This window comes from Sturnira hondurensis, unplaced genomic scaffold (genome assembly GCF_014824575.4).
Source record: "Sturnira hondurensis isolate 20B ecotype Veracruz unplaced genomic scaffold, ASM1482457v3 Scaffold0008782, whole genome shotgun sequence".
NCBI lineage: Eukaryota > Metazoa > Chordata > Mammalia > Chiroptera > Phyllostomidae > Sturnira > Sturnira hondurensis.
Window position 1 is genome coordinate 1,780,087 of NW_028081413.1, and position 24,468 is coordinate 1,804,554.

General features: G+C 40.5%; 1 protein-coding gene across 4 annotated transcripts in view; it reads left to right on the top strand.

Annotated features, from left to right (window-relative positions):
* FSIP1 (fibrous sheath interacting protein 1) overlaps window positions 1–24,468 on the top strand; it is a 205,051-nt gene that overhangs the window by 39,237 nt on the left and 141,346 nt on the right. For 3 of the 4 annotated variants that reach the window (XM_037056100.1, XM_037056099.1, XM_037056101.1), the window contains exons 6-9: window positions 5,157–5,255; window positions 9,248–9,372; window positions 10,825–10,935; window positions 22,205–22,363. In XM_037056100.1, the coding sequence (XP_036911995.1) occupies window positions 5,157–5,255; window positions 9,248–9,372; window positions 10,825–10,935; window positions 22,205–22,363 (494 nt within the window). The remainder of the gene's footprint in view (window positions 1–5,156; window positions 5,256–9,247; window positions 9,373–10,824; window positions 10,936–22,204; window positions 22,364–24,468) is intronic. The other variant, XM_037056102.1, reaches the window with a different exon arrangement.

Consider the following 24,468-nt stretch of genomic DNA (forward strand, 5'->3'; position numbering starts at 1 on the left):
CATTGCAAGATGCTCCTGACTCACCTATGTATCGTCCTACCTGAGTCCTAGGTGGAGCCCTTTTTCCAAGGAAACCTGGTTCCTCTGATTTGAAAATATTAGAAACCAGGATTTGGATGTTAGGTGTGCTTGTTGCTGCTGGGGAGTTGTAGATTCTACACTTCTGAGAATGGGAATATTTGTATGTATACTAACCTGTTATATACATATCTATGCATATTTCTACATGTGACCATCCATACATGTATTAAGATAAAAATGACTTCACATCGATGTCTCTGACTTTATTACCACATGGATCACTGTAGCCTTTTCCCCTTGCTCTTAGTAACCTTCACTTTAACAGTGACAAATGTGGCTGTCACCACTGGCCGCCTATTTGCTTAATTCTTTAATTCCACCACACATGTGTAGTGATATCAAAATTGTTGACCTCTACTGCCCCCCGGGGGATATAACTTAATCAACCGGAGTGCTATGCTCGTGTGCAGTTTCCGTTGCCTGTAGTCTTTCTCCACTCACTTCTGAAGTTGCTTAGGTAGCATGTTTTTCCTCCACTCCCTTCAGTGAAATTGTTTCATATACTTGTAGTACAATTAGATTGCTTTGAGTGTTCTGTATTTCTTCTGGGATTCTGTTACATCCTAAATAATTTTTTGAAAATTTGCATCATTAAGGTTCACTCTTTGTGCTGTGAAGTTACAGGTATTCAAAAATGCATAGTCATATAGCCACCGTTACAGCATCATGCAGACTAGTTTTACCACCCTCAAGATACCCTGTGTGGCCCTGGCCTCTGTGGCTCAGTTGGTTGGAGTGTTGTTTCATAGGCTGAAAGGTCACAGGTTCAAATCCCAGTAGGACACATATCTAGGTTGTGGGTTTGGTCCTTGGTTGGGGCACGTGTGAGAGGCACCTGATCGATGTTTCTCTCTCATATTGATGTTTCTCTGCCACATTGGTGTTTCTCTCCCCCTATCTCTCTCTCTCCCACCCCCTCTTTCTAAAACCAATAAGCAGGTCCTCAGGTGGGGATAGGAATAAAAAGAGTTGCTGTGTGATTTTCTTCTTCAACTCTCCCTTCTTCCTCCAAACTCAGAACCACCGCCGATCTTCGTACTGTCTCTAGTTCTGCCTTTCCCAAACGGTATGTAATTGGAATCATACGGTATGTGGTCTCCACAGACTGCGGGTTTGCACTTAGCAATATGTACCTAAGATTCATCCATGTCTTTTTGTGGCTTGATAGGTATTTTTCTTGTCGCGGAATAACATTTCATTCTATGGATATACCATAGATTCTTCACCTATGGAAAGGTATCTTTATTGTTCCCAGTTTTTTTGTGATTATGAATAAAAACTGCTTTAAACATTTGTGAGCAGATTTTTGTGTAGACATAAATTTTCAGTTTATTTAGGTAAATATGTAGGAACAGAATTCCTGAATCACATAAGACTGTTTAACTTTATAAGAAACTGCCTGTGCTCTGAACTGGCTGCACCATTTTGCATTTCTACCAGGGAAGCGATGGAATCCTGCTGTTCTGCATCCTCTCCAGCAGTTGGCGCTGTCGGTATGGTGTCTCATTTCATTTTAATGTGCGTTTCCCCAGTGAACTATGATGTTGAGTATCTTTTCAGATGCTTATTTGTTATCTGTATATTTTTGTTAGTGAGTTGTCTGTTCAGATATTTTGCCCATTTGAAAAATTGGATTTCTCTTTCTTATTGTTGAGTTTTAAGAGCTCTTTGTGTATTTTAGATACAAGTTCTTTATCAGATGTGTGTTTTGCAAATATTTTATCCCAGCCTATGACTTGCAGTTTCATTGTGTCTTGGCAGAGCAGAAGTTTTTTTTGAAATAAAGTTTAACTTATCAATTTTTAATTTCGTGGATTATGCTGTTGGTATTGGATATCAAAACTTATTACCACACCTAAGGTCACATAGATTTTTCTACTATATTTTCTTTTAGATGTTTCACAATTTTGCATTTCACATTTAAGTTTGTGATTCAGTTTGAGCTGGATTATAGGGCGGGGAGGAGGGGAGGAGACCTCTGATGTCTTGTCCTTTTTTTATAATGACACCCTTCTGTGGACTAGGACCCACCCAATGGCCTCATTTAATTTGCAGTCACCTCCTCAAAGGCCCTGCCTTGAAGTACAGCCACATTGGGGGTTAGGGCTTCAACATATCAATTTTGGGAGGATACAGTTCAGCCCATAACAATATGATAAAAGCATCGTTGCTCTGAATTTGTTTTCGAATATGGCTTTATCTCTGATACTGCATTCTTTGGTATGTGGTGTCACCATTGTTCTCTACAAGTTGCTATTGTATTCTTATTTTCTCATTGATCTAATAGTTAATTAGAAAGTGATGGTGCTTTCCTTTGTTCTCTGGAATTTTTTAGAAGCCCTATATTTGAAAAACTAATACAGAAATTTGTAATGTGATTATTATTTTAATATTTTGAATTTACTGAATTTTCTATAGTGTAATAGAGTGGCTCTCAGTTGTAGAGGTCATTTGTATACGTGCATGTTCCGTTGGCATGATGATGTGTGGTGGGGGGAGGGCCACTTCCAGTTCACAGGGGCAAGTGAGAACTTCTGAATCTCCTCCGTGCCACTGGCCAGCCATGGGGAATTGTGGGTTTGTGTGTGTGGTGTGTGTGAGTGAATATTTCAGGCCCTGCCTCTCTTTAAATATGCCACACTGCATCACTGCTCTGTAGTTGTCAGGCGTAGGCTGAGCACTGTGTGTGGAGTCTTCTCCCAGAGTCCCAGATGTGCAGTGAGGCAGAGCCCATCCTGCACTGGGCTTCCCCATTCTCTCTGGGGCTCTTTGTCCGGCTCCAGGATGTAGAAGGGACGTGTGCCAGGGAGCAGCCTCATGCTTGTGTCACTTTATTTTATTTCTCTGAGAGGGGAGGGAAACATTGACATAAGACAGAAACGTCTGTTGGTTTCCTTTTATATGCCGCCCAACCGGGACTGAACCTACAGCCTAGGCGTGTGCTCTGACTGGGAATCGAACCTGTGACCTTTCGGTTTGCGGGATGACACAGAATCAAGTGAGCTACACTATCCAGGGCTTGTGTCTCTTTTGTCGAAACTCACACCCTCTTTTAGGTCCTTCCTATTGTCTGGGGTGGACTTTAATTTCTTCTCTAGGTGGCAGCAAACAACTTAAATTATATCCTTCAATCTTCCTCTTTCAAGACTAAGTAAAAATGGTGCTTAGTCCTTCAAGCTCTCAGTCTCTGAAGGGAGATTATTTCTTTCTAGATAAACGTTTGTAGTGAGGAGAGGAATGTAAAAAAAATTCCTATTAACTTTTAATTTTGATGTAATTTGAAATCTAAAGTCTCAAACCAAGTACAAATAATTCTCAAATACCCTTAACCCAGATTCTGTGTGTTAACATTTCACCACATTTCACCTTTTCTCTCTCTGTAACACATCTGTGTGTGTACAGATGTGTATATATGTATAGATGCTTATATATGTTTGCGTGTATGCACAGTCCCTCCGCTTGTCTCCCTCTGCACATGAGGATGGACATACACAGAAAATCAACATAGACAGACTGTAATACTCTTATCCTATCTACAGGTTTTATTCATATTTTGTTAATTGTCCCACTACTAACCTTCATAGCAAAAGCAAATCCCAGATCATATATTGCATTTAGTTGTCATATCTTTTTAGTCATTCTTTGTGTTTTATGACATTTGCATTTTTGAAGACTATAGGCCTGTCATTTTGTAGACTTTTCTGCAGTTTGGGTTTGTTTTTGTTTCATACCATGCGGTTCAGGTTATGCATTTTGCATAATGCATTTTGGACAGGAATCCCACGGAAGTGATACCGTGTGCTTTTCAGTGGATCATGTCAGGAAGCACCTGGTGCTGATTGTGCCATCGCTGGGGATGTTAACTTTGACCACTTGGTCAAGTGTCTGCAAGGCTTCACTATAAAGTTACTGTTTTTCCTTTTGTGCTGAATAAGTTACCATGTGAGGAGATACTCTGAGGCTATTATCCTGTTATTCTTCAAACTTTCACTCACAAGTTTTATCATATGTTGATGATTCTTACCTGAATCAGTTATTATGATGGTTACCAAATGGTTATTTCCTAAACCCACCATTTCCTCTAAGAAGGAAATCATTTCATTTGCCAGGTTCTTTCTTTTCCCTTTCCTTTCCCCTTTTCCTCTCTCTTTCCTTCTTTCTTTCTCTTTCTAAAAAAGGACTTCTAGAATTCAGGAAATGCTTTTTTTTCTTTTCAAGGAGTTAAACTCCTGGACTGAATGCTTGACTTTCAAAACTGTTGAATCTTAGGTCCAATGCCAAGCTCTGAGGCCTTTGTTGTGGGCGGTACCACCCTCCACCTGAGGTGTAAACCCCGGCAGACTGTGGGTGAGGAGCCGCGGGGTCACAAGAATAATGTCAGCATCAGAAAAGCCTCTAGATTTAAAATCTTCAAATATCATATTGCTATAATAGTTTTTAGTATTTCCAGTTTTTATATTTGTATTTTTACAGGTGCTTTACTGTATAATTGAGCAAAACTCAATTGAGCTATTAAAAAGGAATTATGGGATCAAAAATAAATATCTTAGCACTTTAAGTATATGAAGTAACTTAAACCTGTAATAAAATGTTGCCAAATTGCTGATTTGCTGCACATGCCTTAATGGATATTTAAAATCCTTAGACACAGTCTCATCTTAATGACCGACCATGTATTTGAAATCTGCACCCTGGCAATCTAAAACAAAAAAAGAAAAACACACTTAAAGTTACTCAGTGTGCATAATCTCTGTATTATGAATGTTGGAATCTAGCTGCATTATCTCCAGAGAGTTAATGTGATATTTTACAAGTCCTTGTATGATCTGTTCACAGAAGTTTAGGGAAACGCTGTTTGGCCCTGTAGCTCTCTGCTGTCTGTTTCAGCGGTCGTGTCTACATAGGTGATCGTCACTTCTACCTGGAAGTTACACTGTCTTCAGAAATGTGTGTGTTGAGGTGATTGAGGACTATTGCAGAGAATATTAGATTTTATCTTTTTCTTTAAACTGTTCGTATGCACAATTCCTTATTTATCTTGTGTGTATAAAGTAAATGATTTTTAAAATTAATAGATCCTTCTCGCTATGAACGTGAAGACACCTTTTTCTCAGTGTTTCATACTCAAGTCCCTCCAGAAGAATATGAAAACCATATACAGACTGTCAGTCAAGGTATGTTTTGATTTGTATGATTTTTTACATATTGTCACAAGAAATTACTACCTTTATATAGAAATGTTCACTGATGAAATGATTTGATATGACTTAGTCTGGAAATAAGGGGATGTAGGTGAGGTTCTAGATGAAACAAGGTTGGTCATGAGTAAATTATTGTAGAAATTAATTGTTGAGGATTCATTATACCATTCTTTCTCCTTGGAGATGTTTGACATTCTTTATTTAAAACAAGTTAAAGGAAAGCTGACTGCAAGTAATGAAAACCTAGTTTAAGCATAAAGGAAAATGCATGGAAAGAATCCTGGTGATAGACAGCCTCTTTGATTCCCAAGAGCACATTCTGTGGGTGGTCACTGAGAAGGACACTGTATTCTGAAATGCTGCAGACCAACTGATCCAGCTGGGGTTAGGTGCCTACCGCTGGTCCAGTCAGTTCCTTCAGCCCAGCATGGATGGGGGTCACTCCAGGAACATGGCAACTTCTACCGCGGATCACTGCTGGCATGAGGAAGAGAAGAAGGTGCTTCTAGTGAGACAGTTGTGCCCATACAATCCAATGTTTTTCTCCTATAATTTATTAAAAGTATATTTTAAAGAAAGTCTTACAGGTGTAGACATGGGTGCATTTAATTTGAGTTACTTTAATGTTGTGTTGTTTAAGACTATTTGAAACTTCAACTGAATGAATACATTTCATATTTTAATTTAAAAGACTATTTACAACTTGGATTATGGTAAAAGTTATATATTTTATATCTAAGGAGGCTACTCATCAAAAAGTGACTCCTACTTTAACTATTGGTAGTTGTTTAAAAAAATTATGTTATTGATTAGAAAATAAAACCCCAGGCACTTCCAGCCAAGATGGAGGCATAGGTAGACACACTGTGCCTCCTCACACAACCAAAGTAAAGACAACAAAAATTTAGAAACAAAATAACAACAGAACTGACAGAAAATTGAACTGTATGGAAGTTGGACAGCCAAGGAGCTGAAATAGTCACATTCATCCAGACCGGTAGGTGGGGTGGAGTGGGGCGGCTGATCAGAGAGGGGTCGAGGCACAGGAAGTGGTGACACTTCCTGGGTGAGCAAGGCATCCCGGGTGCACAAGACAGCACTGGGCAGACCCTGGGTGCCCAGGCGGTGGCTGGCAGACCCTGGGCGTGGGGTGGTAATGAGCAGACCCAGCAAGGCGGCGATTGAGAAGTGGGGCACCATGCACAAGGTGGCTGGCTGACTGGGCAGCAGTCCCACACTCGCACACAGATAACTGGGGAGCGAGACATATCGCACAACACAGGGTTCTAGTGCCAGGAAATAAAGCCTCAAATCACTGATTGAAAATACCTGTGGGGGTCGAGGTGCCAGGAGAGACTCCCAGCCTCACAGAAGAGTTCATTGGAGAGACCCACAGGGTCCTAGAACACACACAAGCCCACCCACATGGGAATCAGCACCAGAAGGGCCCAGTTTCCTTGGGGGAAGCGGTGGAAGAGACTGAAATCCGACAGAGAGCGGAGGAGGTGCCATTGTTCCCTCTTGGACCCCTGACCCATATACAGTGTCATAACCCAGCAACTAGTTGCCCTACCCTGATGAACACCTAAGGCTCTGCCCCCATACATAACAGGCATGAAAAGACAAAAAAAAAATGGCCAAAAAGGAAGAGCAGATCAAAGCTCCAGAAATAATACGATGAAGCAACCAAGAGGTAGCCAACCTATCAGATGCACAGTTCAAAACACTGGTGATCAGGATGCTCACAGCAGTGGTTGAATTTGGTAGCAAATTAGATGAATACATGAAGGCTACACTAAGTGAAATGAAGGGAAATGCACAGGGAACCAATAGTGATGGGAAGAAAACTGGGACTCAAATCAAGGGAGTGGACCAGAGGGAAGAAAAAAATGACCAAACAGAAAAATATGAAGAAACAAGAATTCAAAAAAAAGAGGAGCAGCTTATGAACCTCCAGGACATCTTTAAATGTTCCAACATCCAAATTATAGGGGTACCAGAAGGGGAAGAGGAAGAGCAACAAGTGGAAAACTTATTTGAACAAATGATAAAGGAGAACTTCCCCAATCTGGCAAAGGAAGTAGACTTCCAGGAAGTCCAGGAAGCTCAGAGAGTCCCAAAGAAGTTGGACCCAAGAAGGAACACACCAAGGCACATCATCATTACATTAGCCAAGATTAAAATGAAGGAGAGAATTCTAGAAGCAGCAAGAGATAAGGGGACAATCACCTACAAAGGAGTTCCCATCAGACTGTCAGCTGATTTCTCAAAAGAGACCTTACAGGCAAGAAGGGGCTGGAAAGAAGTATTCCAAGTCATGAAAGGCAAGGACCTACATCCAAGATTGCTCTATCCAGCAAAGCTTTCAATTAGAATGGAAGGACAGATCAAGTGCTTCTCAGATAAGGTCAAGTTCAAGGAGTTCATCATCACCCAGCCCTTATTATATGAAATGCTAAAGGGACTTATATAAGAAAAAGAAGATGAAAAATATGAACAGTGAAAGGACAGCAAACTCACAGTTATTAACAACCACACCTAAAACAAAAGCAAGCTAAGTGGACAGCTAGATCAGGAGTGGAGCCACAGAAATGGAGATCACTTGCAGGGTTAGCAACAGGGGAGTGGGAGGAGGAGAAGGGGGGAGAAGGTACAGAAAATAAGTAGCATAGACAATAGGTAGAAAATAGACAGGGGGAAGGGCAAGAATAGTACGGGAAATATAGAATCTAAAGTACTTGTGACACATGGACGTGAATTAAAGGGGGGGAATGTGGGTGGGAGAGGATATGCAGGGTGGAGGGGAATAAAATGAATTGGGGGGGAATGGGATAACTGTAATAGCATAATCAATAAATATATTTTTTTAAAAGAAAATAAAACCCCAATTATAAAGCACAGATTTATTTTTCTCAAAACTTGTAAATTATATTTGAGTAAAACTTTTTTAACTGATAATTTTTTTTTGTTTTAAAAGAATTTAAATTCAGAGATCTTACTCTTTCCTGGTTCTTTCCAGCTATTATCAGAAGTTATTGTTTAATTATTTAATTTTTATTGAGTCTGGGATAATTAGCTACAAGTATCCTTAATCCTTTTAACCGAGACAACCTGTCTTATAAAACAAAGATAACTTTTAAGTAAACCTTGTCTGGATTGAGCTGCTGGCTGGCGGTTCCTCCCTCTGGACTTTATTGTGGTAACTTACCCTATTTTGCAGTGGCTCCATTTGTCATTTAAGAACACTCTTCTTTAGGCATAGTTTTAAAGCATTAATGAGGCTTTCACATGGTCTTGTTTTACATGCTTTAAATATGACTACAGTGAAAACAAGATACTTAACAAAGGCAATAAGAGTGTACAAGAGTTTTTCTTCCCTCGTTTTGAGCACTCAGTGCCTGAACAACTCAGAGTTGACCTAAGCCTCCGTTCCAAGGAGGAGAAAGCTGACACCGCTGGGTGGGCCCCAGGGGTGCGCGCAGATGGGACGCAGGTCACCCGGGACACTTGTGCCCAGACCTCACTTAAAAGACAGGCTTGAACAAAAAGTTTATTGTTCAGAAGGGTGATGACAAATTAGTAAAGAATCTAGTCTTTAGGGAAAGTTCTGGTTCATATAAAGACTAAAATACAATATATTTTAAAATTCCAAAACATCAGAGATTTCTCCTTCACATGTATCACCTGCAGTATTTTTCATATGCCCCATGATTCCAAAGGAATCAATAGCAAGAAGTTTGATATGTGATAATGAATAACAAGCTTTATGAGAACTCCATTGTAAATTATGTAGCACATTTATCTTTTGGAGAATAAATCTTTGTGTATTAGATTTCTGGATCTGGAATTTGGACGTTCTTCTATGTGTGTTTTATTTCTTATATATTTTGATATATGCTTAAGGTAAGATTTTAGCATAATGGACAATTATAATTATGAAAAAAATTGAACTTTTTTAATATTAGATTTTACCTGTGATGTGGAAAGAAATGAGCCATTGATCCATGCAGAAAAGAGACCTTTCTCAAGTTCAGAAAAGATTGAGCTCAGAGGTCAACACAGCCGGGATTTTATTAAGCGAAATATTGAGGTATGTACTTAGGAATTTAGAAGCCACAATGTGGACTAAATAAGTTCTGAAAATGGAAATAGTTGTGTTCAGTGTCTTTACATATTTTCTGATTGTGATACATGTATATGTAAACAGCACTTATAACGGAACGAAAAATTTTATGAACCAATACTTCACTATTTTCTGTTCAATCTTATTCTCTCCTAGCCTATCCCTTTAAAAATGCTAGCTTCAACTCAGTACGTTTATTTTGTTGCCCAGAAATGAATCTTGCTCCTGTAATCTGAAAAACACTTATTTAGATAAGAGTTTTGGAACATATTTCCCAGATTTTAAATAGCATGTTAGCAACATTGGTTTTTTAGAGTAACGCGACAGGTTTTATAGTCGGTGCACTTGGAAATTTGAATGGAAAATGCTCCTGGCAGAGCTGGAGAGGCCAACTGGTTGTTCCTCACATTCCTACCCAGCCTCACTCAACTGAACCTCCTGGCAGCCCTTCACTTGTCCCTTGTCTTTATTAGCTCCCTGCTTCAAGGCCTGACCTTGGTCTTGCAGGGCCTGCAGCCTCACTTGGTTTGTTTTTGGTGCAGACTCAGATTAACCAAGGGCGCGCATGGAGGCTCCTCTATTAGACCAGAATGCGAATTAGTTAATTTATAGCAAGACCTGTAAGTGCAGTGGGTGGAAGGCTCTTGGCAAACCACTGAGGCAGTCAGGTCATCAGAAAACCGCATTGGTGTGTGTGAAGCGTTAACAAGAGGAGAGAGTTAGATAATTTTCACAGTTGAAGCCTGATCCTTTTTCCACAATTGGCATGTCATTTCCATGCAGACTGGGTTCATGGGTCAGCCTGCTCCTGTCACAACTGGAGTCTGGGACTCTCGATTTTTCTTTGCCCCGCATTCCTATAACCAGAATGAAACCTTTCCCAGTGTGCACTGTCTCTTCGTGTTAGCCCGCTGTGTGTTGCTTTACTGTTTTTCCCATATCCAAGTTCTTGTTGACACACCAGCTCCACTGGAGATTTCCCTCTTAACAACAGTAACTAATTCTTTATTTAGACTACTGTTATAATCTTCTTGAATTTTAAAAGTGATTTCATTTAGTGGACATATGCCACATAGAAAGTGACAAGAAGATTCTTCCCAAATGTCCCAGCAAATATGTTTTCACGTTGCTATAATATAGAGGTTTGAACACTGCTTGTGTTTTGCTTTCTTTTTCAAATAAAATGTTTGTTAAATGGTTAACAGGCAGGCCTGCTTACAGGGGAAATCTATTTGCTTGGAGAATGAACCTATACCAAAAATCTGACATAAAATGAAATTACCTGCTAGATGAAAATGCCTAATTTCACAAATTTTACCTTATTGTATCTGTACTATAGAAACCTCAGGTTTCATTTTTATTTTCCTGAATAATGAATTGCTTTGAGTTTTTAATATTTTTCACTAATGCACTCTGTAGTTGGCCAAGAATTCAGGAACACCAGTGGTTATGATTGACAGAGAGAAGAAAAGGCTGGCTGAACTTTTGAGGGACTTGGATGATAGAGACTCTGGGCTGTCCAGTTCTGAGGTATGTAAACGCTGATATTCAACAGTCTCTACTCTTCTTTGTATTTATTTTTTATCATGTTATTCACTTATTAGTATAAATCAATCATTATTTTTTAAATTATGAGATAATGTTCTCTGACTTTAAAAATCCTGTTTTACAAATTTATTTATTCATTTATTTATTTATCTTCCCCTCCAGAGAGAGGGGAAGGGAGAGAGAATGAGAAGGAGAGAAACTCTGGTGTGTGGTTGCCTCTTGCACACCCCCAACCAGAGACCTGGCCTGCAACCCAGGCATGTGCCCTGATTGGGAATCGAACTTGTGACCCTTGGGTTCACAGGCTGGCACTCAAACTACTGAGCCACACCAGCCAGAGCTACAGATTTATTGATTTTCAAATTTATTCTTGGTCAATTCATTATTGATATTCTTTGTTCAGATTCATCTTTTTATTGTTATTCTGTTACAGTTGTACCAAAATTTTCTGCTTTGCCCTCCTCTACCCATTCCACTTCCTGCTCCCACAGTCAATTCCCACACTGTTGTCCATGTCCGTGGGTCATTCACACATGTTCTTTGTCTAGTCCTTTCCTCTCCTTTCCGTCATTATCCTCCTCCGACCTCCCCTCTGGTCACTTTCAGTCTGTTCCATGTTTCCATGCCTGTGCTTGTATTTTGTGCATTAGTTTATTTTGTTCATCAGATTCCTCTTAGAGGTGGTGTCATACGGTATTTGTCTTTCACTGACCAGTTTATTTCTCTTAGCATAATAGTCTCCAGTCCCATCTATGCTGCTTAAGATTGTAGGAGTTCCTTCTTTCTTTCTGCTGCATAGAACTCCATTGTATAAATGTACCACAGTATTTTGATCCATTCATTTACTGATGGGCACTTCGGCTGTTTCCAGCACTTGGCTATTTTAAATAGCACTGCTATGAACATAGTGGTACATAAGTTATTTTGAATTTGTAATTTGGGATTCTTAGGGTATATCCTAAGATCCTAGCAGCTGTGTCACTGGGTCAAAAGACAGTTTGTTTTTTGAGGAAATTTCATACTCTTTTCACGCAGGATGCACTAGTGTGCATTCCCACCCACAGCGCACTAGGGTTCCCTTTTCCCTGAATCCTTGCCAGCATTTGTTGTTTGTTGATTTATTAATAATGGCCATTCTGACCAGTATGAGGTGGTATCTCACTGTGGTTTTAATTTGCATTTCTCTGATGGCTAGTGATATTGAGCATCTTTTCATATGTCTGTGGGCCCTCTGTATGTCTTCCTTGGAGAAGTGCCTGTTCAGGTCCTTAGCCCATTTTTTAATTGGAATATTTGTCTTCCTGGTGTTGAGTTGTATGAGTTCTTTATATATTTTGGAGATAAGTCCTGGTCCAATGTATCATTGGCAAATACGTTCTCTCATATGGTCAGTTCTCTTTGCATTTTGTCGATGTTTTCTTTAGCTGTGCAGAAACTTTTTAGTTTGATGCAGTCCCATTTGTTAATTTTCCCCTTTACTTTCTAGCCTTAGGAGATATATTGGCAAAATCTGAAATTTTTGCCTATATGGGATATCTGAAATTTTCCTGCCTATGTTCTCCTCTAGGACTTTTATGGTATCACAACTTATATTTAAGTCTTTTGTCCATTTTGATTTTATTCTGCTGTGTGATATAGGTTGGTGGTCTAGTTTCATTTGTTTTGCATGTACCAGTCCAGTTCTCCCAACACCATTTATTGAAGAGGCTACCTTTACTCCATTGTATGCTCACATTACCTTTGTCAAATATTGCTTGACCATTGAGATTTGTGTTAATTTCTGGGCTCTCTATTCTGTTCCATTGGTCTATGTGTCTGTTCTTATGCCAGTAACAGACTGTATTGATTACAGTGGCCTTATAGTATAGTTTAATATCAGATATGTGATCCCTCCTGCTTCCTTCTTTCTCAAGATTGCTGAGGCTATTTGGGGTCATTTTTGGATCATATAAATTTTTGAAATATTTGTTCTATGTCTGTGAAATATGCCATTGGTGTTTTGATAGGGATTGTGTTGAATCTATGGATTGCTTTGGGTCGTATGGACATTTTAATTATGTTAATTCTTCCAGTCCATGAACACAGTATATGCTTCCACTCATTTGTGTCTTCCTTAACTTATTTCTTCAGTGTTCTGTAGTTTACTGAGTGTAGATCTTTTACCACCTTGGTTAAATTTATTCCTAGGTACCTTATTTTTCTTGTTGCTATAGTAAATGGAATTTATCCCTAGTTTCTGTTTCTGATATTTCATTGTTGATGTGCAAAAATGCCCTCTATTTCTGAATATTGACCTTGAATCCCAGTATTTTGCCAAATTTCATTTCTTTTTTTCTTGATGAGTCTGTTTAAAGGTTTGTCAATTTTGTTTGTCTTTTCAAAGAACCAGCTCCTGGATTTATTGATCCTTTGAATTGTTCTTTTAGTTAATATGTCATTTAATTCTGTTCTGATCTTGATTATTGCCTTCTTTCTACTCACTCTGAGCTTTGTTTTGTGGTTGTTTTTCTAGTTCTTGTAGATATAGTGTTAGGTTAGTTTTTTGAGATTTTTCTGTCATTTTTAGGTAGGCCTGTATTGCTATGAACTTCTCTCTCAGGACTACCTTCGCTGTATCCCACAGGTTTTGGGTTGTTGTGTGTTCATTTTCATGTGATTCCAGACACTTTGATTTCTTCTTCATCTCATTGTTAACCCATACATTATTTAATAGCATGTTATTCAGTCTCCAGGTATTTGAATGTTTTTCAGTTTTTTCCATGAGTTTGGTTTCTAGTTTCAAGCCATTGTGATCTGAGAAAATGTTTGAAACAATTTCAATTTACTTGAATTTGTGAGTCTTGTTTGGTGTCCTACTATGTGCTTTGTCTTTGAAATGTTCAATGTGCATTTGAAAAGAATGCATATTTTGCCTCTTTGGAGTGGAAGGTTCTGTGTATATCAGTTAAATCCATTAGATCTAGAGCATTGTTCAGTGCCACAATATCCTTTTGTTTGGAAGATCTATTCATTGTTGACAGTGGGTTGTTGAAATCTCCTATAGTGATGTGTTGTTGTCCATATATTTGGAGTCCTCTATGATTTTTCTTATATATTGGGGCACTCCAGTGTTGGGTGCATATGTGTTTACTAGGATTATATCTTTCTGATGGACTACTCTCATAAGTATTATGTGGCCTTCTTTGTCTCTTTTTATGGCCTTGTTTTGAAGTGTATTTTGTCTCATATAAGTATTGCTACTCCAGCTTTTTTTTTATGTCTGTTTGGAATTTTTTCATCCCATCACTTTGTTTGTGTAGATCTTTTGATCCGAGGCGGGTCTCTTGTAGACAGCTTATGAATGGGTGATGTTTTCTTATCCATTCAGCTACCCTATGTCTTTTGATTGCAGCATTTAATCCATTTACATTTAAGGTTATTATTGATAGACACTTACTCATTGCCATTCTTTCCCTTTGTACCTGTGTTCCACTCTCTCTCTCTCTTTCTCTCTCCTCCTTTTTATAGCAGTCTTTAGCAGCTCTTACAGTGCTGGCTTGGTGGAGATGTATTCTTTTAGCCTTCTTTTTTTGTCTGGGAAGCTCTTTATTTCGCTTTCCATTTTAAATGAGATCCTTGCTGGGTACAGTAGTCTTGGTTGCAAGCCTTTGCTTTTCATTACTTGAAATATTCCTTGCCATTCCCTTGTGGCTTGTGGTATTTCTGTTGAGAAATCATTTGATAGCCTTATCAGAGTTCCCTTGTATGTTACTAGCTGTTTCTCCCTTGCTGCCTTTAAGATTTTCTCTTTGTCTTTAAAATTTGCCATTTTAATTATGATGTATTGTGGAGTGGGCCTTTTTGGGTTCATTGTGATTGGGATCTTCTGTGTTTCCTGCACTTGTGTCTTCTTCCCTCACCAAGTTAGAGGAGTTTTCTGTCATTATTTTTTCAAATGGGTTTTCTATCCCTTGCTCCTTTTCTTCTTCTTCTGACATTCCTATGATGCAAATGTTGTTACATTTCATGTTGTCCTGAATCTTTCTTAAACTATCCTTGTTCTTTTGAGTCTTTTTCTGTATTGTTACTCTGGGTATTTCTTTCTATTTTGTCTTCCAGCTTGATGATCGGTCCTCTGCTTCATTTAGCCTGTTTTAATTCCTTCAAGTTTATTTTTATTTTTTGATATTGTGTTCTTCAATTCTTCCTGGTTCTTATTCATAGTTTCTATGTCTTTTTTCATGCTGGTGTAGTTCCCACTAAGTTCCTTGTAGTTCCTATAAAGTTCGTTGTAGTTCTCACTGAGTTCCTTGGTCATCCTTTTCGCCATTGTTTTGAATTCTATGTCACGTAGGTTGCTTCCCTCAATTCCATTTAACCCATTTTCTGGGAATTACTCCTTTCCTTTCAACTGGGGGTTACTTCTTTGTCTCCCCAGTTGAGGTAACTCTTTGTTTGTTCTGTATCTCAGGTCTCTCTGCTTTACCTGCTTGTCTTTGTGGGGTGGATTGCTGCGGTAGGAGCTCTGTAGGGCTCAGTGGTGCAGTCTCTTTGATCTTCTGATGCGTATGCTCTAGGGTTTCCCCTTATTCAGTTAATGTGGACTCTCGTTGCATGTGGGCTTTGATAACTGATGGCTCATTCATTGGTGGGTTCTCCCCTCCAGCTGGCTGACGGGACTCACAACCACCGCTGCATCTTGTGCTGTTGTACAGGTGCTGCTTAACAAGGCAGCACTGTCCAGAAAACCAAACCCATGCCAGGAAAAATATCTCCCTACCACATCAGCAGTATCAGCAGCTATTGAGCAAAGACTAATAAAGGTGGAGAGAGATTAAGGTAGTTATGAGATAGGAGAAAGGGAACATGTGATGCCTACTGGAGAGACAAATGATTTTGATTGGAAAGAAGGAGGAGAAATAGTAAGAGTAGGGAATAAAAACGAGGCAAAGAAAGGGGGAAATAAAATTTAAAACAGAAGTAAAACAGGGAAGGTCGATGGCAAAATGGAATAAGAAAAGGGAAGAGTATAATATGAGGGTTGAAATAAAATTAAGAGAATAGTAGATCAAAGGGAACAAGATTGCAGAAAAACCATAATACGGTCTGAGCAAAGATTGATAAAGGTGGAAAGAGAATAAGAATATTATATGAAAGAGAAAAGAGAATGTGAGATGTCTACCATAAATTATTTTGAGGGGTTAGAGGAGGGAGACATAATAAGAGTAAGGAATAGAATTCAGGCTAACAAAGGGGAACAAATACAATTCCAAACTCAGATACACAAGGACAGGAGGAGGGCAAACTGGAGCAAGACAAGGGGAAAGTAATCTATAAGATTTTAAATTAAAAAAAGTGAACAAATAGGAATACAGTTGAAGAACAGCAATAATTATAATATCCATTCCAAACAAGCCACAGTTTATAAAGGTGGAAAGAAAATAAGAATATTATAAGAAGGGAAAAGAATGTGAGCTGATTAAAAGTAAGGGAGAATGATTTTGAGAGGATAGAGTGAGGAGAAATAGTAAGTAAGAGTAAGGAATGGGAACAAGGAGTAGCATGGGGAAAAGAAAATTTACAACAAAAATAAGAAAGCTCAGGAAGAAGGCAAAATGGCGTAAGACAAGGGAAAGGTACAATGTGAGATTTGAAGTGAAAATAAAATAAAAATAATATAAAAATCTAAATAAAAAGAATAAAAAATAAAAGACAAAATAATCAATTAGTTGGAATACAATTGAGGCAAAAGAAGAAATATTAAAAGGCTATGTGAAAGAAAGAAAAAAGCAAATTCTGAAGAAGAATGAGGTGGAATTTGTCTCAGCAGAGTATGATGTTTGCTTTCTGATTTCTCTTTCTGGATCCACCTCCGTTTCTTTTTTTTCACCAGCTCAAGGTCCAGGATGGGTGGTCCAACTTCTGGCAACACCACTTGTATCACCTTCACCTGCCTCTAGAGGGGGCTTCTGTTGTGGACTGGAGGGTGGGATTCCGGGGTCTCCCCTGGGAGGCGCTGTTCAGTCTTCTGGGAAAATTGTGGGTGTGTCCCCCTGCTCATCTTGGTCTGTCCCAGCTTATTTCCAGTAATGTATAGTTTCTGGTGAACTAGCTGTCCATTTCAAGGGAGGGACCAATCTGTGTAAGAGGGTCCCTCTTTCCTGCTTGGTGCTGATGGCAGCTCAGTGTGGAAGCCAGCGCTGGGTTGGGCCCTGATTCCCCCGTTGCTGCACTGATTTCTGATCTCCCTGCATTGCTGGCCTCAGTGGAATAGGGACCTAGGAACCAGTGTATTTTGTCTTCCTGAGAGAAGTTCAAAATGGGCCCTTTAGGTATTTCTCTTTCTTTCGCAGATAAGCACCCGGCATGGGGTTCTTCAGCCTGTCCTGCCTGTTTTGCCAGAGCTTCTGTGTTGGTGGTGCTTGCCAATCTGCAGGAGGTGGGGCTGGATGTGTCCTTCTCTTTCTGGAGGTTTGATCTCTGCCTTGGAAGGGGGCTCTGTCTGGCTATAAATAATCTCAAGTGCTCAACTCTCTCCCATCCAGTTCCCAGCCCACTGTCCTCCCAGCAGACTCAGTCCTGAGCTCTCCACTCTGTGCCGCCTCCAGCCTGCTAGCCGCCCTGGGCTGGGGCTGACAAATCCCCCTGCTGTGCTTTCTGATCTCTCTGTCCAGCTGTATCCAGTGGGAGCGAACGGTGCCCTCAGTAGTTTCCCCTTGCTGGCAGGGCAGCAGCACACTGGGTTCCTGCCCAGCACACCTTAACTCCCCTTTAAAAAAGTCTCTCTGGGCACTTCCACTGCAGTGCTGAGTCACTGTCTGGCACTCCATACACACCACCTCTCCAAAAAGCCAAGTCTCTCACACTCACGGCTGGTGGCAGCCTGCCTCCATCTGACCCAGGTGCAGATAGAGTCCCTCTCTCTCTCTGGCATTCTCCCTCTCGGGCGTTTGCCGGGTGTTTGCCTGGCGTTTGCTACGGTATGGGTGTGCTGCTTGCTGTGTGTGTGTGTGTGTGTGTAGCATAGATCTCCTGACTTTGTGTATCCACATCACTCCCAGTCTGGGTCTGGGGGTTCCCTGCCCCAGGAGGGGAGGGAGCCCAGAGCTGCAGTTTGTGACTGGGTTCTCCCTGGCTGTAGGCGCTATGCATACACGAGGTAGCTTCCTTTCAACCTACAAAATCTTACCGCCGCTGTGAAGCGGCATCTGAACTCCTTGGCTTCCACACTTCATATCAGCTGAGATTCTGCCAAATGTTCAGTTTATTTGTTGGAAGATCAGCCAACAAATAAGTTGGTGGCAAGCACAAGTGGACTCAGCTTTCACTTACAAGGCTGCTATCTTTTCCCGTTATTGACTTTCAGAGGATTATTTGTCATAGGAGTTACAGCACATTGGTTATCACAGTAATAACCTCGGCCTGTGATATAATGGGCTTAGTCACTGATGACATATAATGTGTTTTCCTGTATTTTTTTTTTTTTTACTTTGGACATTTCTTATTGTGCCTAAATTGGCTCCACCATATTTCAGTGTGGTCCTCAGTAATCCTAAAGAACACTGTCCTGCTCCTGCCCAGTTAACTTGGAGCATACAGTTCCCTGATGAGTCTAGGGGCAGCACAGAGTGGGTCTAAGAACAGCATGAAATCCAGGGTGCAAACGCCAGTATTTGTAGGGCCTGGGCAGGTCACGTAAGGAGCACCACCACCGGTAGGCATTTACACTTATTTGTATACTACACTGAGAGCAATATTCTTTACTTCTGCAAAGAAACATGTTCTTCTAGGTTCCTTGAAGCTCTTAGCCCTGTCTTCTAGTTTTTATTTTTCTATGTTTAATAGAGATGTGATGTAGTGAATGCTACTGGCACCCTGCCCAGATCTGTTTAACCTGGTGCTTGTCTGTGCATCCACCTCCCTGGCCTGTTCCAAGGGTGCACAGCTGCCCCCTTCTCTGGAGCACTGTCCTGGACTAAGTGGGAGCTGAACAACCCATTACAGCACCCTGTCCCCACCCCATTCTCTCACTGAAGATGAGATCGGCTCTGTGGTGCATGTGTTCTCTCCAGCTTCCCCAGGGGTCAGCTGCTCTTCAGCTCACCTGGCTTTGTTTCCCTGGCCTACCCTGCTTTTCTAGCCGGCATCCCCTTCCTGCCATAAGTCACTGGAACAAGAATCCTTGCCTTGGGTTCTGTATCTAGGGAACCCAGCTAAAGACCTGTAGGTTCTGAGGGTAATTTTGCTGTAGGTGCAGAAACAGGCCATGGGCAGCAATAGCTGTGACCACTGGGGCACGGCTCTCCAGTCCATGGGAGCCAGCACTTGGCGCCAACTGGTTGCTGCTGTGTGGAAATCCCAGCCAGGGCCACCTGGGTCCTCCAACTCGTCAAGAGATGCTGGAAATTCAGATCTTTTTAAATAGGAAGCATTCCTCTTTTTTAAGTGTTGACAACTAATTCTGTTAAAAAAATTCTGTGTGGGCAAATGCAGTCTGTACCCTAAACCAAAAGCAAATCCATGAAACAGAACAGACTCCAAGCTCAAAAGTCTTTTCCAATATGGCGAAGGCTCACTGAGGGCTGTGTCGAGGAATGTGGTAAGGTGTTGCTTGAATGAATGAACACTTTTTTTTCAGTTACAAGAAATCCAGGTGTGAGCAGCTAGTGTCTTTTTCTCTTTCTGCTCCACATTCTTAGTGTGGTTTTATTTTTAGTTTTGTAAGATTGCTGCTATATCTGTAGGTAATGTGTCCATTTCCAGATAGAAAGACAGGCGGAGGGTTTAGGGCCAAAGAGACACTCCTCTGAGGCTTTGCCTTTTCATTTGGGAAGGTATGGTGGCCCCAGGACTTCTACCTGCTTGTCATTGGCCAAACTTCATCACAGAGCGATTCATTTCCCAGGTTGCTGCCAGTGAGACCGAGGATTCAGTTATTCCAGTTTCTCATTTTTGTAGCAGAGGAAGACAAGGAAGAGGAAAACTGGAAAGAGAGATCAGGTCAGTCAGTGTACAAGTCTCTATCGCAAATGGGTGTCGAACCTATGGATCTCTCCTCCAGGTCTTGTAGCATTTTTCTCAGAATCTTCATCTTTTTTTTGTTGTTTTGTTCCTAGGAGGTCATTTTACAGTTTTCCAATTTGGGTTTCAGTCATGTCTATTCTGCTATTTAGTTAATTTGCCTTTTTTTTGCGATTGTTGTTATTTTACAATTTTGAAAACTATTTGCTGAGAGTTTCTTCCTTCATGTCCTGTGAAGAGAGACAGGGTTCTGTCTTACTCTCTGACGTGGGAGAGAGCCGTCCGATACTGAGGCCCCACTGAGTCAGAGGCTGGCAGGTGTCGGAGCAGAGACCCAGAGGCGGGTCTGTGGAGTCAGCAGGGTGGGGGTAGGAGCACTTTAGGAGGGGCCTATCCACTGGATTCTCAAACTGAGCTGAATTTCCTGCCGTCCCTTATATTTGCTGTGTTCCCTCAAACCTCTGTGTGTCCTTTTCTTTATGGTACCCCACTGCTTCATCTCTGATACATGCTATGTGACCGAAAGAGGATGACTAAGATGATAATTTTGTTTGTACTCCCTAGAACTCTTGCCCTCTGGTGGTTCTTTATAGTGGCATGTTTAATTGTGTGGATGTAGTGTTCTCTTGAATCTCTGTGGGATACTTAGAATGTTTAAGAGATTTTCTTCTGTGGTGGGAACTCACGCTTAGTCAGACACTCCACATAGTCAGACGCCTCTACTTCCACCCACCCAGCAAAAAGGGTTTTACATCAGATCTCAAGGGACAACTAAATCAGTGCTGAATGGGCGCGTCTGGTTGTGGACTCTTGCTTGCTAGCCCGAACCCTAGCTGTAAGGGAAGGACATTTTCTAGGTTCTGTACTGGGGAGGCAAGTGTCTAGAAGGTGCTAGACAGGCAGAATACCATGATATCATCTATTACCTGTTATATATAATTTTCTTCTTCACTGCATAGAATGAAACATTTAAATTTCTGTTGAATTTAATCTGGGATTTTTTTTTTACCTTCAGTTCATTAAAAAAGAATTCCATTCAGACAAGAATTTAAAATGTATTAACCAATATTTAGGCATTGCAATTCTGTAACTTTACTTTTTTTGTGATTCTTTATCCTCATTTAAGTCATACAGTATTTATATCACTCTTATTTAGGAAACATTAACCAGTGTTTCTTATTTGTAACTAGATAATATTATTTTTAAAATAACTATGTATGACTTCCATATGCCAACTTACAGGTATAGTTAAAATCTTTATTACTATCTCATATTCTTGTATGGATATACTAAAATCTTCTCATTCTATCCTTATTTTTAGACATTTAGGCTTTTTGCCTATGCTCTTTATTATGAATAACTTGGCAAAAAATGTATTAGTGTTCTGGGTTGCAAGAAACAGAGATCGACTTAGGTTAAAAACCAGAAGATGAATTTAGTGGGAGACTTGAGTAGTTCACAGACTCAGTGGGAGGTTTGAGAACCAAGTTTGTACGCCACGCCGATATCGAAGTAGCCGAGCTGCGCCGGTTGGGGCATGTGGCGACGCCTTACTGGTCTGGTTGTTCTGACTGATTTTTTCTTTAATTCCTTGGTTGTTGGAGTTCCATGCAGTCTGATTTTCTGGTGCTTCTGGTTGGTTGTTGATTTTAGATTGGTTGTTACCCTCCTTTTGGTTGTGTGAGGAAGCAAAGGGTTTCTTCCTATGCCTCCATCTTGGCCGGAACTCTAGTATGAGATTTTTGAATAAATGTTATGAATGAGTCTTAACCTATTATGAAACTATAATGTTAGTTGAATGAGTTAGATAACCAGTTAAGCTCGTAAAATCCAGACAACTGAGTTTATAGATCCTATGTTACTTTTTAGGAACAAATTTTGAAAATACCACATTCATTATAGGGTAAATATGATTTCTCCCTGTTCAACACATCACAACCACTTTTTCAAAGTGGAGAAATGAGAATACAATGAGAACCAGACTGTAAGGCTAAGAGATTTTTTTTCCACAGGCCAAAATCTCCATCAGGTGTAATTTATGAAGATGCTTTACAAAGAATGGGCAGATAATGAAGCCATAAGCTATTTAAATATTTTCTTTTCTATGCCAGTGTTAATGCTGTGCCTTTCTTTTCTTTTCTTTTTAAAATTTGTTTTTGTGAAGTCCTGAGCATTGGTGTAGCAGTCTGAAAGGTACGTTTGGGGAAAAAGTCAGCATGGGGCTGATGTGGTGCCTGTCGTTTCCTCCTAGGGTGATCAGTCTGGCTGGCTGGTCCCGGGCGAAGGATACACGCTAGAAGCCGCCCAGCACCAGCAGCTCGCTGAAATTGAGGTAAAACTCCAAGAACTCTCTGCAGCCTCCCTGACAATGTCCAGCTTTTCTCCAAGACGTGAAAATCAGAATGATCAGGTATATTAAACTCAAGAGTGCATGGACGATTCAGGTTTATGTGTTTTAAAGCTAGTTCACATTTGCCAGTCTACTTGTTTAACTAAAGAGGTTTCTTCACAATTGCTTTTCATTCACTGACTTCACCTGCAGTGATAGTAATTTTTTAAAAAGTATATTTTATTGATTATGCTATTATAGTTAACCTAATTTCCCCCCATTTCTACCCCCACCCAGCACCCACAACTCACTCAGGTGGTTCCCATACCTCGTTCATGCCCATGGGTCATGCATGTAAGTTCTTTGGCTACTCCATTTCCTATACTGTACTTTACATTCCCATGGCTATTCTGTAACTACCTATCTGTACTTCTTAATCCCCTCACCTCTTCACCCATTCCCACACACTCTCCTCCCATCTGGCAACCATCAAAACCCTCTCTGTATCCATGATTCTGTTTCTGTTCTTGTTTGCTTAGTTTGTTTTTTAGATTCAATTGTTGATAGGTAAGAATTTATCGACATTTTATTGTTCATAGTTTTGATCTTCTCCTTTTTCTTAGATAAGACCCTTTAACATTTCTTGTAATAATGGTTCGGTGATGATGAACAACTTTAGTTTTTTCTTGTCTGGAAAGCTCTTTATATCTGCCCTTCAATTTTAAATGATATCATTGCTGGGTAGAGTAATCTTGGCTGTAGGTCCCTACTTTTCATGACTTTGAATATTTCTTGCCAGTCCCTCCTAGCCTGCAAAGTTTCTTTTGAGAAATCAGCTGACAGTCTGATGAGAACTCCCCTGGAGACAACTAATTTATTTTCTCTTGTGCTTTTAAGATTCTCTCTTTGTCTTTAACCTTTGGCATTTTAATTGTCATGTGTCTTGGAGTGTGGCTCTTTGCATCCATCTTGTTTGGGACTCTGTGTTTCCTGGACTTGCATGTCTATTTCCTTCACCAAATTAGGGAAGTTGTCTTTCATTATTTTTTCAAATAGATTTCTAATTTCTTGCTCTTTCTCTTCTCCTTCTGGCACCCCATGTGATGCGAATGTTGGAATGCTTGAAGTTGTACCAGGGGTTGCTTACACCATCCTTATTTTCTTCATAAAAGATATTTTCTTTTTTTATTGTCATTCTGTTACAGTTGTCCCAATTTTCCCCCATTGTCTCCCCTGCCCACCCCCACTCCCACAATCACCCTGTTGTCTGTGTCCATGGGTCATTGTCATTCCTTCACTACACCCTTTCCCTTCCTTCTCCCATTCGTCCTCATTTTTTTGGATTCTTTTTTCTCTTGTTTTTCTGGATGGTTGTTTTTTGGTTTGTTATGTTCCATATCATTGATTTGATTCTCACTTTCATTCACTCTACTGTGGTTTCCCTGTAAATTATTCTTTATTTCAATTAGTGTATCCTTTGTTTCTGAATGGATGTTTTTTATACTGTTGAGGTCCACACTTAAATTCCTTAAGCATCCTTTGAAGCAGTGTTTTGAACTTTGCATCTGATAGATTACTTATCTCCCTTTTGTTTAGTCCTTTCCTGGAGTTTTGATCTGTTCTTTAATTTGGGCCATGTTTCTTTGTGTCTTCATTTTGGCAGCCTCCCTGTGTTTGTTGTTATGTATTAGGTAGAGCTGCTATGACTCTGTGTCTTGGTAGTATGGCCTAATGTAGTAGATGTCCTGTAGGGTCCAGCGACACAGCCTCCCCTATCACCCAAGAGTACTTGAGGTGTGCCCTTCTTGTGGGCTGAGTACACCCTCCTCTTGTAGTTGAGCCTTGGTTGCTGTTGGCAGATCAATGGGAGGGATTTACCCAGGCCATGAGCAGAAGGACTGGCTGTGACCACTGACCGCCAGCCTCTGCCCTCCATGGAGGATCAGCTGTGAAGGAACAGAGTGGCGGTACTCTGACATGGTCTGTAGCTGTCCACTGGGTGTGCTGGCCCTGGGGTTTCCTGGGTGGTACAGGCCAAGGTCAGCCCTTAACTGTGTTTTGCCCCAGGTTACCCTGCCTGAGCTGTAAAGCAATCTGAGATGGCTGCTACTTGTGCTGGGCTTGGAGATTTCCGGGTGAAGCCAAACTGTGAATCTAGGCTGGTTGCTGCTAGAGCCATGACTGGG